The sequence below is a fragment of the Lagopus muta genome, chromosome 6 (genome assembly GCF_023343835.1).
Source record: "Lagopus muta isolate bLagMut1 chromosome 6, bLagMut1 primary, whole genome shotgun sequence".
Taxonomy (NCBI): Eukaryota; Metazoa; Chordata; class Aves; order Galliformes; family Phasianidae; genus Lagopus; species Lagopus muta.
This window is the reverse complement of record NC_064438.1, coordinates 46,083,370-46,098,878: the sequence shown is the minus strand read 5'-3', so window position 1 is coordinate 46,098,878 and position 15,509 is coordinate 46,083,370. Positions and strand designations below refer to the sequence as shown.

General features: G+C 41.1%; 2 protein-coding genes across 2 annotated transcripts in view; both read left to right on the top strand.

The window, feature by feature from the left end:
* The first annotated feature begins 1,452 nt into the window (after positions 1–1,452).
* Positions 1,453–15,507, top strand: LOC125695273 (protein mono-ADP-ribosyltransferase PARP14-like). The gene is given in 16 exon segments (XM_048949488.1): positions 1,453–1,587; positions 1,876–2,163; positions 3,858–4,094; positions 4,532–5,626; positions 6,241–6,477; positions 6,745–6,966; positions 7,499–7,562; positions 7,604–7,608; positions 8,371–8,488; positions 8,888–8,950; positions 9,934–10,101; positions 10,891–11,097; positions 11,199–11,792; positions 12,856–13,007; positions 14,385–14,559; positions 14,771–15,507. Coding segments are annotated over 13 exon segments (3,381 nt in total). The 5' UTR covers positions 1,453–1,587; positions 1,876–2,163; positions 3,858–4,094; positions 4,532–4,540; the 3' UTR covers positions 15,061–15,507.
* SYNE3 (spectrin repeat containing nuclear envelope family member 3) overlaps positions 7,745–15,509 on the top strand; it is a 254,097-nt gene continuing 246,332 nt past the window's right edge. Inside the window, exon 1 of the mRNA XM_048949932.1 lies at positions 7,745–7,750. The gene's annotated coding sequence lies outside the window, so the exon portion shown is untranslated. The remainder of the gene's footprint in view (positions 7,751–15,509) is intronic.

The window sequence follows — 15,509 nt, the reverse complement described above, 5'->3', positions numbered from 1 at the left end:
TCAAATTCTTCTGTACACACTTGGCTGTGCTAACAGTATACCAGGCGCTGGCAGAAAGAAACACACCTTCCTGTCACCTCAGGAAAACATTCTTCATTTCCATAATGCAAACTATTAGATTATATAGTACAACAGAAATATACACAGGTATCCTCAATTTACATAAGCTAAAAATTGTTGTTCTGGTATGTTACTATGATACTGAATTTTCATTTTCTTCTATTCAAATGGAAACATAAAGATTTCCATCACTAATGTGGTAATATTTAATGTAAAAAGACTTTGATAACTCTTTGCATCGCCTGCAAGTCAAGCCAGGAATGAGACTATTGGCTTTTTCCTTGCCAAAGCAGATTTATCATTCAGCTCTTGTGAAAAGTTTTATTCAGCAGTTACTGCAGTTACCGATGATAAGGAATCTGTGATATATGTGATATCTAGTTGAATATTTCTTACAGGTGCATGCTGACAACCACTCATGTAAAAACGCATGAGGGTAATTAGTCTGCAGCTGGCATTTAGCCTAAACCAGGCCTGTGTGCATCTGCCTGGGAAGACACATGTTGAGGCTCTTGTATAAAATGCTTCCTTTCCACGGTCATTCTTGAAAGTGTACTTTCCCCATATCAGTGTTCATGAGAGCTACATAAAAGGTAGAGGAATTGCCCTCAAGGGAAACTCTTCATTTTTATTTAAATGAATAGTTAATGAATCTACTCAAAAAGTACTTGCCCCAGGATATTTCTAGAAAAATCTGTGAACAGAAACCAGTAAAATTAAAATACTAAGTGTTAAACATTTTATGGTTGGGGATAAAGTTTTTTTCTTACTGTAGTGTGCAATAAAAGCACCACAGAAAGGCATGTGGCACATGGCTGTTGGAAAGTGCCTGGTTGCTCAGCGGATGTAAAGCATACAAGATCCTTTAAGGCAACGATCATCTCACCCACAGCTGGAAACTCCTCCCCTGTCTGGTCTTCTGCTGGAAAAGGAAGAGTGAATACTGTTTCCTTAGGATTTTTGATCTACCAGTTCAGCTTAAGCACGTTTGGGCTGTTTGCTGTGACTGCTTTGGTGAAAGTCCTGGACTATGTCTGGAGGAGAACAAGGCATTGAACAGTGAACTGTTTGAGGTGTAGTAGTGTTTTTTGTTGTTTTGCAGAGTAGAGGTTGATTTCTAATATTAATAGCAGAAATTAATGGACATTTATTCGTAAGCATCTTCATGTCCACAAGATGATAGGTATTGTCTCTTGATGCATGGAGAGGCAAAGAAGTATCAGGCAGCAGAGCTCATCTCTCAACCTGATGCTGCCCTTTCCCAGCTTCACCTCTAGAAGATGGGGATGAGACTCGGACTGCTGTGGTGATTGCTGGAGAAGGAGAGGCTTTAGCAAAACATTTGCAGAGGACCATCACAAGGTGAAGAGCAGCTGGAGATAGCCAGCTGAGAGTGCACTGTTATCTGCAGCTGACGAGCCCGTGCCGTCTGTGCCCACCCTCGCTGAGCACGATGCCGTCGCGGCCGCAGGATCGGGGCTGTCGCTCAGCGCCCATCGCCTCAGGAAGCGCCTCCGGAGGGGCACGGTGAGTGTTAAGGATACCCGTACAAGGACCTTCCCGGCTGCCACCAGCAGCACCTCCTCCGTGGGGCAGCGTAAAGACTCTGTCCCACTTTGGTTTGTTCTTTAGGGGAGGCTGAGCTGCGTACATCACGGAGTTGCTTTCATTCTGATGCAAACTTTTGATATAACTTTGCCTCATTTGTGTTTCTTCTTCCATATGAGGAAAATATCTCATGTCAAAATTTCCTGCCCAGGGTGGGAAGAAGGGGGAAATGGCATTTTTTTCTTGTTTGTTTCTGCACGGAGCTAGGTGCCCAAGAAGCCTCGCAGTGGGAGCATCCATCAGCTGAGAAAACCGAGCTGGTTGTGAAGCCTGGTCAGATGGAGACTGCCACAGAACCGTGGCAAATGGAAAGCTCTGAAGCATCCCTTCCTCCCCCCTTAATTGTGCTTGAAAACGTACGGGAAACCATAAGCAGTTTCATGTTAACCATGCTGGTGGAGAACATCAGTGACTTGTCGGAGGAAGATGGTGACTTCACTGTGGAAATGATACCTGAACTGCGGGCTGCTGTTGTTGCTTTTACTGGAAATGCTGGTAAGGAGGAATCTGGATTATGAGTAATTATGAGTTTTTCTTGCCTTGCTGCTTTTGTGTTCGTGGGAGAGAGTCCGAGTGGGAAGCAAACAATGTCTCCTCTCATGGGCTTAAGGAAAAGTCTCATATAGACTCTTACAGACCCAACCCTCATTTCAAAGGATGCAATCAATGAGGTCTTTTATCTGTAAGGTATAAAGGCCAGTGAAAATAATGAATAGAATATGGGTGGGGCTGAAAGTCAGCTGTGTACAAGCCGTTAGAGGATATGGTGGGTCATAGAACAGATCAGTGATAAAGGTTCTACTTGCCAAAGTGTGTTGTGTGTAATAAGTTTGCATGGATTCAAGAGAAAACTGAACTGGTTAGGACAGAACCTTGTAAACACCACATCAGGTCTGCAGAACCTACAGTACTAAAAATTGGTTGGAGGTACAAAGAGAATTAGGGAAGCAGTAGCATCTTAAAGCTGTTCCCCAGATGCCTCCTGTGGAATTAAACCACATACTCACTTGATGCTGCAACACCAACTAGTTGTGGAGCAACTGCATGCTCATTGTGATTTGTTATTGTGGATTTGTTTTCTTTTTCTGCTTTATTGGTGATCGATGACACAGGCATCATCCAGGTGAGAGAGGAATTTGTCTGCCTCTGCTTCTCACCAGAGAGAAACTGAGGGGTGTCCTTGTTCCTGCCAAGACTTATGGGTGTTGTTATTTATATGGGCTTCAGTAAGTGGTACAGTGAGACTCAGAAAAGCTGTAAGCCAGCACCATGGCTGATGATGATGTGGAGGAAATAGATCTTTGTTTTCAGAAAAAACTGATTAAATTGACAGCAGGAAACTGATTGCATCTATGACTGATGCTCTGCTTGAGCCCTTAGAAGAACACAGTGATTTGGGTTGAGGAGAGGTCAGGGTGGAAAGAAAGAAAACATTTTTCTGTGCAGGAAAAACTGAATGTCTCTCTAGAAGGCAGGATGTGATGAAAAGAAGTGATATGTGAGTCTCAATCAATTTTGTGGGAACGGCTGTAGTGCTAATAACACGTAAGAATGGAGTTGCTCTGAAATCTTGAAGTGTCAAAGAATTAGTCAGTGGCATAATTAACCAAATAAGCTTTTCATCTTTGAGAAGCTCATGGAGTTTTCTGTTGTAGAAGATAGAAAGGATTTGCCTGTTTTCCTGGCCCATTCCCAAATTTTTGGTGTAGACTTGAGGAAATATGTGGATCCTTTAAAACACTTAGATACGTGTTTGCCTGACCGACCTAAAAGTGGCTAGCCTGATTTTTAGCATGATGATAACAGGGTGGGAAATAGCAAAAGCATAGAACGAATTTATCATAAAACTGAAAGAACCAATATTTAAACCCAACTTCCTTCTGCCTGTGTATTAATGAATTTGAATTTCACTTTCTTTTGGGGTTGAAGAGATCAAGTGCTACTGAACAAAGTCTGAGAGAGCTTTTGGCTGTGGTAGATGTGCCTCAGTAATTGTGACCAACCATTTGGTGAATGATAGATAACAGACACTATGATCTATTCACATTGGATGTGTGGCAAGATGTAGCTGTATGGGCACCAGTGTGTTGACAAATGGCTTGTAATACAGTGACAGCCTGTTTATATCATAGCACAGAATGAGCTGCTGGTTCAATCTTGGTTGGTTTTTCCTTTGTTTCTCTTTCTAGCTACAGCAGACATTGTTAAGAAGCTAAATCAAAGCGAAAGAGCAAAGAAGCAAAACTTAAGTGCACATCTCCTCGAGTTAACAAACTGTATTAGAGCTGAAAATATACCACCTAACACACCCAGTGACTATATATCCATCTACTTTGAGAACAAGAAGAATGGAGGTGCACAAGTGGTGGACATTCTTCAACTGTGTGATGAAGGTGCAGCTATCATTACGTTCAAGAACCATCAAGGTAATGTGGAGGTGCTCAGCCCTTATTTCTTTGTGGTCCTTTCACTTAAAGACCCAAATGTGAGTTTTCTGAAGAGATGGCTGCTTTGCTCTGATGGACTAGCATAAAGAAGCTGTGACTTGATAAAACGGAGTAGTAGCCCAGGCAACTGAGTTAGGCAGTTTGAGTAGAGTACAACACGGATGGGGACAGAGGCAGTGCTGTGCTGTACATATTTTATCCTGGAGGTGGGCAGTGTTAGTTCTTAGCTGCCTTTTCCTAATTTAGCTTTTGTCATTTGAAACTAGTAACTCTTCAGTAATTTGGAGTTACTGCTGTCTGAAAAGGGAGGAGGATTCACGTAAAACTCTTCTTGCATGTGAACATTATAGTAAGCAAATATTTTTAAGGATCTTTGGGTTTACATGTTGGCAATAATAATGTTTTGTTTGTTTTAGATGTAAACAATGTCTTGTCAAAGCAGCACTCGCTCAGCAAAAGACCGATATCTGTCTATTCTTCTAAGGGCCTCTGTCTTGGATGACTTGAAGAATAAAGGTGTGAAAATTGACTTCAGTAAAGTTATATCCTTGAGCGGACCGAGAAGAGAGGTGCTGAAAGGAACTACCCTGATTGAGCAAATGCTGTCCGGGCTGCATTACAAGCGTGTGTTAATTAATGAGCCAGGAGCCAGGTCGTATTTCAAAGAAAGAGAATGCTTTTTTGCTGCCAGTGTGAAACATGAGTGTAACTGTCTAATCAGACTGGAAGAGCAGCCAGAAGAGTATCTGGAAGAACAACAAGCACACACTAACGTAGGCAAGCGCTATACACAGATGACAGTGCAGGGAGTTCTAATAGAGGTTTATAAAGCCAACTTGTGCACTCATCACGTTGATGTTGTGGTGAACGCATCAAATGAAGACCTAAAACACATTGGTGGCCTCGCTTGGGCACTGCTCCAAGCAGCTGGTCCAGAGCTGCAGGCTGAGTGCGATGAGGTGGTGAGGAAGAACGGGCGTCTGCAGGCCGGGTGTGCAGTGATCACAGGAGCGGGGAAGCTCCCCTGCAAACAGGTCATCCATGCTGTTGGGCCCCGGTGGAAGGAGCAGGATGCAGGAAAGTGTATGCACTTGTTAAAAAAGACCATCAAAATGAGCCTGCAGCTGGCTGAAACGTATAATCATCGCTCCATAGCTTTCCCTTCTGTAAGCGGAGGGATTTTTGGCTTCCCGCTGCACAAGTGTGTAAATGCAATTGTGTCAGCCATCAAGAAAACCCTGGAAGAATTCAACGGGAAAAGCAACTTGAAGGAGATTCATCTTGTGGATATCATAGAGGATAACGTTCAGGCTTTCATCAAGGCACTGAAAGAAGTGTTTTCAGATGATGTACCTCTTAACGACCCCGTGCAATCTCTTAACACTCAGACCAACATTGTTCGTCAGCCTAGCAAAAGGACAGCTTCTCAAAGTGGCATGAACTTTGCATTGGTAACAACTGAGGAAGGCCTTGACATCATGCTGAAAAAAGGAAGCATTGAAGATGTCACAGTAAGTGTTTTGAGTGGCTGTTTGTCCGGGCTGATGTGAAGCACATTTTTTTAAATATGAAAAGGGGAAAAATCAAAACAAAACTTTAAACAGAAGATACAGCAAACAGAATCCCTGTGTCCATCATCTGGATGACCTGATTGCAAGAATGCAGCCAAAATATGGTGCTTGTGCAGAGACTAAAGCAGGTGCCCAGTGCCACGTAATGAGTGTCCTGCCACAGGAGAGCAGCTTGGCTGCTCTCGGACCCACCGTGTCCCATAGCAGCACAGCTGATCCATGCCTGTACTGCTGAGTCCTCGGCCCAAAGCTGCCCAGCTCACCCTGTGCTGTAGGGTACTGACCTGGGGAATGGGGAATGCAGAATTTTAACTTTTTGTTCTGTCAGGTTGAAATTTATTCCTCTGTTAATGCAGCTTCTGTACTGCTTCAAGCAGGCTCATGGTGCCAGAACTAAGCATATGTCTTCTCTATTTTGTTCTAAAGCCTTGTTAACTCCAATTGCTGCCCTAGAACTTTACTTGCAAATCAGCAGATAGGCTCTACTTGATGAATTGATGCAAACCTTTAAAATCTTTACTTTAAGCTGGAGTTCTTGCTTGTGTGTTTTTCAGACAGATGGTGTTGTCATCAGTGTTGGTGGAGATCTACAGCTTGACAAAGGACAACTTGCCAAAGCCTTGCTAAGCAAGGCAGGACCAAGGCTTCAGGCAGACCTACATGACGAAGGCCTGGGAAAATCACATGGTGAAGGATCTGTGTTCATAACAAAAGGTTACAGTCTGAGTTGCAGTTATGTGTTTCATGCTGTTACACCTAGTTGGTCACAGGGAAGTGAATCTGCAGTGAAGGTACAAGAGTTTTTATTTACTTAAACTCTTAATTTGAATGGGCTTTATAGAAAATTTAATGCAACTTCTTTGAAATGAGAGAGGCTATCCTGGGATATGAGTGAGTTTGGGCTATTTATTTAGCTGTGTTGCTCGCACCTTGTTGACTATCATGTTTTTCTGATGTGCATAATTCCATGCTAAGAGACAGTACTTTCCCTTTTAGCTAAATTGCACGTTCCAGGAAAACTAACTTTCAGTAATGGAAAAAATAATTGTGCTTTACAGATCTTGGGCCGGATTGTCACAAAATGCCTGCAATCTGCCGAGGAACTATCTTTGAAGTCCGTTACTTTCCCAGCGATTGGAACAGGGATCTTAGGTTTCCCAGGTTCTGTTGTTGCTAAATTGCTGTTTGACACGGCGTATGAGTTCAGTAATAAAAAGAAAACCAATTCTCTTCGGGAAGTTCACTTTCTGTTGCATCCAAAAGATGTAAACAATCTTCAGGTGAGTTACCATGCTTTTCTCTCTCAATTACATGCTATTCTGTTTGGACCTATCTCGTGGTATGTGGCTGTGTGTTGTTCTCCGGAGAATCTGCAGGCTGCTTGTTGTCATATAAAGCATAGAGCAGTTTGCTGACAATCTCTTTTGCATGTAGCTTGTCCTGTACAGCCCTGCTTGCTTCCTGTCCTTTTCTATTCCTGGTAATAATGCAGATGAAAGTGTAATTATTCTTTTTATCTTATGAACTTGCTTGATTCTTCAATACGTAGGGCTCACCTGCAGACAGACCTGCTGCAACTTATGCATAGATGTCTTCACTCTTGGGAAAGGAATACTTTCCACGGGTTTAGATCAAGTCTAAGAAGAATAATGATGTTAGGATTGCATGCTGGTAAAATTCTCCAGTGGAAAACAAATCAGTATTCTGCATCCCACTTTTTTTCAGTGTCACGTTAGAACAGGTTTCTCTGCTTTTACTCACTTACGGTTACTCCTTGTTACTGCAAGGGCTGACTGTAGTTTCCTTTTCTAGGCATTTTCAAATGAATTTGAGAGACGGTGTGGCAATGATGTAGATGAGGCTAGCGAAGGCACAGGTGAGTTTATTATTATTATTATTAGCTTTTAAATTTTCCAGGTGGCGTATTCATGATAGATACTTAGATAAGTGATAAACGTGCTATTCCCAAAGTCCACGTGCATGTTGTAAAGGCAATATGTAGTATTTTCAGGATGAGCATAACGTCTGAAACAGTGCTGGCGATGCTAAGGAAAAAACATTCTTGTGGTTCATTATCTGGATGTAGTGTCCACACAGTAAGGATAGCAGAAGGCACAAGTGAGGTTCTTTTCCTGCTGCAGTCTTCCCCTTTCTTCTGGGAAGAACTAGTCAGTTCCTGGTTATGTGTCTTAACGGGGCCTCTTTGGAATGCTCTCAAAGCTACAGTCAGATCAACAGCGAAACCAACCTGAAATGTCTTCAGTGCTGTCCAGTCTAAATGGGGCTGCAGAGCGTAGAAAATGAGTATTTGTTGAAAACTCGATCAAGTTTTCAGAAATAATGCATAGACAAAAAGTTGCTGTCATGTGGTAGAGAACCTGCCCAAAAACTCCCTTTGAGACAGGAGCAAAGGAGTGAGATTTCTATAGAAGGAATGTGGTAAAACAAGTTTGATTTTTTCCTACTATTTCAGCGTAAATAGCGATGATGGGAGTAAGTGAATGTTGGTCTGAGACTCCCATGAGAAGGAATGATTTTCAGTTACTGATGTGGGCAGTGTTCTCACAGGTGGAGTCCAGAAATGAACTGTGGTCTCTGCAGGCACTGTACCCATGAATACTCCTCTGCTCAGTGTCTATTTCTGTCCTGCAGCTTTCTTTGGTCCCATTTTAAACCCAGCATAGGATGTATATGAAATGACAATTGGCTACATCACGTTCCAGGTGGCCGCTGGTGATACTACCAAGGAAACTGGAGATGTCATTGTAAACATATCAAACAAATCTTTCAACCTCAAGACAGGTATTTCTGTTGGTATTATGTGTGGATATAGTGCATGTGGTTGGGATGACTAGACAAGGTGAGTGGGAAGCTTTCTTGTTATTCTGAGCTACTGGATAATGTGTTTTAAGACTTGCAGAAAAGGGAAATTAATAAATTGAGTTTTTCAATAGAATCTTTTCACAGAACATCACAGAAAAAAGATGAACCTTATTGTGGTTTTTACCTCAGTGAAACTTTTTAGGTTTCTCAAGATGTCTTTTTTTTACTTGAAAAGCATAAGCCTGAAATTTAAACAATACTATCTAATTATAACCTGTGCTTTTTCCAAAAATGGGAGAGAGTATGGAGTATCTGATTCTGCCTTAGGCAGGAATTAACAGTAGTAACTGTGGAATCATATTCTTCTTCTCATTTAAGGTGTCTCTAAAGCAATTTTGGAAGGTGCTGGGAAAGAGGTTGAAAATGAATGTGCTGAACTAGGTACGGTGCAACTTTTCTGTCCTTTCTGAAGGCTCGCCTGCATGATGGGGAGTTGGTTGGAATTCTTTCTCAGTGCCTGCTGTACACCTATCTGTCTTATGCACTGTGTTACATCACCTGCCTTTAATCAGTTAATGTGATATATGTAAAACATCTAGCAAGGAAGGGAAGAGGCATTTTCAAGTCAAAAGAGAGCATCTAAACCTTTGTAAAGGACAAGATCTCCCTATGATTGCATCCTCTAATTCCAGTAAAGCTTTTAAGTGATGTAGACAAGTCCACAGAGAAGACAAGTGTGAGTTGGGAATGATGTTAGCGGGACTCTTAATAGAGAAGCTATGTTTCATTGGGAGTAACTCTGTGCCTGCAACTTCTTTTCTTATCCCTGAGTGAAAAAATGTTTGCCGTTGTCTTCAACAGCAACCCACTACTGTACCCTCTGCATGACTAAGAGGGAAAATCTTTGCATCTGGGTTCCTGCCTTAAAAGAGGCGTTTGTGGATGAAATTGAGCTAGTGAACAGCAAATACAATGAGTGGGATGTAAGGATGGAAAAGTACTTGGCTTAAAAGCCTGTTTGCAAGCTTCCCTTATTTTGATAACAGAACTGAGAAAGTCTGTGGTGTGGAGGTCAGCACACAAGACCAACAAAAGGAAAGAATTACATGGAGGAGATGAGCAGTCTCATGTAAAGACTGACTGTAGTACTTAGTCTGCATGAAGTTTTCTACAGCTGCAGAGCAAACTTGGGAAAGGAAGGCACACAAAACTTTATTTGGCAAACAAGGCAAATAATTCATAATCATAAAATGAATCCCAGAAAGTAAAAATAAAGAGAAGGGGTATTTATCAGCATGGGGAAAGAGACTTGGAGCTCATCCTGGGATGTTCTTGTCATCGTTTTTTATCTCCTAATGACAATTACTACATATGTATATTGTAAAGAATTGTTGATTGTTTATTTACTCCTGCTTACGTTTCAGCCTTGAAGCCTAATGATGGCTATATAACCACCAAAGCAGGAAGCTTGCTGTGCAAAAAAATAATCCATTTTGTTGCTCAAGATGATGTTAAAGTGCCAGTCTCCAAAGTGCTTCGGGAATGCGAATTACAGCAGTGCACCTCTGTTACCTTCCCAGCGACTGGAACAGGTTTGTCTCTTCTTTTTGAAGTGGTTCAGTACATGCAATTCTGCAGATCTCAGAGCTGAAACAATTAGCTTGTCCGGAAGGGTAGTTCTTTAATAAGAATATATTCAGAAACTGCAAACTTCAAAACCGTCACTGGAAACTTATGAAGAGACTGGAAAACTTCATCTTTGCAGTTAGATAGTAGGTAATGAGTGCTCTAAAGCTACTCTTTCTTGATAACAGGGATTCAAATTTATTTATAATATATGCATACGTTCATGGAGAACCAGAAGTATTTGTTACTACAGCATGGTATGTGAAGCAACTCATTGGTTAAACCCAGGGAGCGAATTCTCTGTCGGTGAAGTCAGTAGATGATGGAATTCTGTCTAGCAGACACACAAGTGGGTGTGACATGGATGGAACGTGAGCACGTCAGAAATGTCAGATTGGCCATTTTTGCTTCCATGTTTTTTCATTAGAGCAGCAAAATTCCTTACAGTAAGAGAACTCAGATTTAGAGTTTCAACATGAAGAAACCTCTTGTGTGAATAAAACTAGAGCTGTTCTAGGAGTAAAGAGTTACCTGAGAGCCAGTCCTGTGGCTTGTCAGGTAGGTACCCAGGCCATATTATCAACATCATTACCTTATCAGTTGCTGTGTCAGCAAAAGTAAGCTTCGATTTCCAAATTGACAACCTGAAGTTAGTTGAGTCACTTGTGACCCATGTGACTACGGGAATGATCGTAACTATTCTGTTAAAGATGTTATAATCCTTTTCAAGGCTAACAATTTGTTACTTGTTCCAGGTCAGGCAGGCTGTTTTCCAGATACAGTAGCTGATGAGATGATGGATGCAATAACTGAGTTTGCAAGGAGCAACTCTACTCCATCTGTGAAAACTATTAAAATTGTCATTTTTCAGTCATATCTGCTGAACGTGTTCCATACAAGCATGAAAAAAAGAGAAAATCCTGGTAAAACAAAATCAAAATCATTTCTTTCCAGGATGGCATGTAAGTAGACATCACTTTTAAATAGGGGCAGTAAATCAATCCGTTTTATGTTATACATTCCCAGCTAGTGCTACTTACAGCATTTGTGTCTCTCGTTGTAGCATTCCTGATCCCTGAGAAGCATCCTCCAAAGGAAAAACGCAAAGCAGTTTTGGAAAATAAAGTTGATCGGGCTGTTGTTCAGATTTGCGGTGAAAACGAGAAACAAGTGGAAGAAGCAGAAACCTTGCTGAAAAGTACATTTCTGAAGGAACAGTTTCAAAGAGAAATCAAGGATGACTCCATCTTGGATTCTGATGAGGCATAGAATGAGGAACTGTGTGACCTACAGAAGAGATTAAATATTGCTCTGTTCTTGGGAGACAACTTTATTCGAATTACAGGATTTAGCAAAGATGTCTGGTTTGCTTACTCAAGTATCCAAGATATGATCCACAGGGTTAAAACTGCTAAATATGAAGCGATCAAGGCAGAACTTTATCAAAACCTAATTGAGTGGAAATATTTGGAAAAAGATTCCTATGTGTTCTTTGACAGTATGACAAATATGTGCTTGGAAAGTGCTTTTATAAGAAAGCAGAAAGATGTTTCAGTCGTCATTAACAAGAAAAAGTACATGGTGAATATAGAAAGTAGATATGCTACAGATGAGGAAGGAAAACGTATAACACTCACACGTACTGATAAATCTGCAGGTTAGTAAAAGCATCTTGATGAGTTGGGTTGATATTCACACACAAAGCTAGGTTGCATCTAGCTGAGTCAGAGTAAGAAATAGGAAGAATATGTAGAATATTGTGAGATACTTTTTGTCCATTTCTGGAGAAGGTGTTAGAGTGGGAAATTTGAAACTGTTGGAAATATAGATAACGCATTCAGAGGTTCTTAACAGGCTTACTAGCAATGATTAGACATGCCTGTAGCACTTGTCCTTCTGAATCATTTGTATTCTCAAGACGGGCCCTCTTCTATTTATTTCAGTGATTTCCATCACAAAGAGCTATTTTTCTCCTGTCCTTACAGGACTCTTCCTGGTGGATTACTTTTCTTCACCCTGCTGTCATCCAGTTTTACAGGGGCGCATGTTATATATTAACAGGATCAATTATTTTCCATTTAACACTTGGAAACAGAAGTCAAGTGCCTCACATATTCTGTCAGATGTTTGTTTATTTTTGCTTTATTACCGAAAAAGATGTTGCTTTTGAGAAGATGATACCCTCTTGATTTGATGGAACCTAACATGCTTGATGTGCTCAGTGAATGGGTCACCCGTTGTTAGTGTTCAACAACAGAGCTGAATATGAAATAAGAGGAAGGGACACCTCTGCTTTTCATGCAAAGAGTACATTATTGGAGCTCCAAACCTCGTCTTCCTTCTTCAGATGCTTTGCTCCTGGTTGTTTAGAATTAAGTGCCTGTTCCCTCCCCAGTGTGGGCAGAAGACAAATAAAGACATTGCTCCTTCTTTTAATGGTGAAGGAGAACAGATTTGTCTAGGAGCTGCCCCTTTCCAAGACATCAGTTGTCAGTGCGATGACATCATAAAAGAAAGCATCTTACTCTTCTGGGTTTTGTTTGGATCGTTGCTTGGTTTTGTTTCTTTGTTTTTAAAAGACAGACTCTTGGCTGACAGTAAGTGAACAGGCAATAATGATAAGCTATAATAAGTATAGGCTTTTCAGAGGAGTTTGTAGCAAGGCATATTTCACTTTAAGCAGTGGATTTGGGTAAATGATTGGTTTGCTTCTTCTGCAGATCAGGAATCAACAGCACTCCCCGAAAAATGGGACGATATGCAAAATCAGCAGCTCAAAATAGTGAAATTGAAACCAGATACAAAAGACTACAACGAAGTGAAGGAAAGGTTTCTGAAGACCACTCCGTCACTAAATCTAAAAATTGAAAAGGTAAAAGCATGTAATCATTTCTAAGCATAAATACAGCTAATGAGTAATGATAGTAAACAGTGGAAAAAAATAAATTCAGTTGGAATTTGTTGGACAAGTCTTTACAGCAAAAGAAAGGGACACAGTTTTTATCTGCTTTCCTAATTGACTTAAACTGTGTGTGTGTGTGTATGTGTGTGTGTATTTAAGCAACTATCTGAGAAGATTGAACAAAACCATCAATAACCACACAGTTGTTCAGTGCCTGTGATCCTTATGACCTTCAAACCTGGTGTAAAATATCTCTGCTCCCAATAGGAAACTACTTATGAAATCAAGTCTTATGATGCTGAGAAAATGCAGAATATGGCTATTTTCGTTAAAGTGCCTATATGTATTGTCTCTGTTCATGTAGCTACTACACATTCTTCTCTTCTGCTTATTCATAGAATGGCTTGGGTTACAAAGGGCATGTAAGACCATTTAGTTCCAACCCCTCTGCAATGGGAAGGGCCACAGAATCAGATACTGAATCAGATAGCAAAACATAGCAAGCGGAGAGGATTCACTATCCAGAAACAAATGTAGAGCAACTTGCTAGTGAAGGTTGTGAAGCTAGTGAAGACTACTGATGTCTTCGTGAATATTTGTTGTTTCAGCATTATGTACTGCTCACTTCTGGCAGTGTAGAAGCGTATAAAAGATTGCTTGCTAACATGTCACTCCTCAATGGGGTAGCTCTGATTTGAGCTGGTTTGGTTACATGAACCCAGTTTTGATGTCATCTAGTTCCCTAGTAAATTTTTCAGGCTCAAGCTGTGAGTTTCAAGCATTGTCTTCTTCTGGAGTGATAGGGGACTCAGTACATCTGTGTGTAAGCATCTCTTCTGCAGAGCAGCCCACTGCTCAACAGTCAAGTTGCATGAGAATTTATTTAGGATGTTCCCCCAAAGAGCAGGGGATTAGTGACAGCACTGTCATCTGATTAACTGATTTAAAGGAGCATTGGTTTGATGTTGCAGTTGAGGTATTTGGTACAAGTCTTCAGCAGTTACTTCTGATGCCCCTGGTGAGCGTGCTCTTTTCTTCAGTGGAGCAGAATATTTTCTCCCTTAAGCCACGTGTGCTCAGCAGGTGGTTGATTTGTGTATGACCCAGAAGCCTGCAAGACTATCTCATGTAGTTTCCTATGGATTGTTTCTGTTGCATTCTGGGTTGCATTCTGGGTTGGATTCTGCTGCTTGCCACACTGAAGTCTGGAGCCACGTGCCCATCATATTTTATAATCTAGTATCCATGTGTTGTAGCTGGGAGGAGAATCTTGGAGCAATGAGTGGATGATACACTGATGTTTTTCATAACAAGAAGAAATGAATGTCTTCTTCTCAAACTTTGCAGATCGAAAGAGTACAGAACCCATCTTTGTGGAAAGTCTACCAAATAAAAAAGTGTCAAATGGATGCCAAAAATGGCAACAACAATAATGAGAAGTTTCTGTTCCATGGGACAAGTGCAGAATCATTAACTTTCATTAGCAACTATGGATGTAACCGCAGCTATGCTGGAACGCACGGTAGTGTGAATTTCAGAACTACTTGTTTTCCTGGATGGGGCTAGGAATCATTTGCTACACTACCTGTGTAGTGCTGACATGTATGCAAAACTGTTTAACTTGCTAAATCTCTCTGTTGCAAATAAAAACCAAAATTGCCACCTCTAGAGCTTGTGAATATCTGGAGAGCAGTTGCTATTAATTAATTCTTTTGTTTGTTTCTGGTCTACAGCTGCGCAGTATGGAAATGGAACTTACTTTGCTGTTAATGCCAGCTATTCTGCTAATGACACCTACTCAAAACCAGATGCCAATGGGAAGAAGCACATGTACCTGGCTCGAGTCCTTGTTGGACAGTATTCCCAGGAGACACAAGGAGCAATTACTCCAGCAGTAAAGAGTGTTGGCAACAGTGTGGATCTGTTTGACAGTTCAACTGATAATGTGAACAATCCATCCATGTTTATTGTATTTAATGATATTCAAGCTTACCCGGAGTACCTTATCACTTTCACTAGATGAGCATTTTGATTGCAGCCATGATTGCATGTCTCTTAGCTTTTATGTTATAAATCAGTCCTACAGATCAACCAAATATGCAGTGAGAACTATTTATAGTTTTTTCAAATTAATTTCTAAAGGCCTGTTTATGTTCAAGCAGCCTCTGGTTCTTTTTGATGTCCTGAGCATAGACTAATGTTTTTCCTCTCAGAGTAATAGCTGAATGCATTTAAGACAAGTTTAATCTGGCATGTAGTCTAACAGCAGTTTCCAGTAGACGTCCCACGCCTCTCCTATCGTGATCCTCCATGCTGTGTTCTGGCCATCCTAGCTGCAGCAGTGCTGGTGGGGGAGAGTGAGAGACAGAGTGCTTGGTCTCACGTTTCTGAAAGAGTGAGGAGCTGTCATCAATTATGATGCAGACTGTCATTCACAGTTCTCAATAAATGAACTATCTGTACTTAATGGCG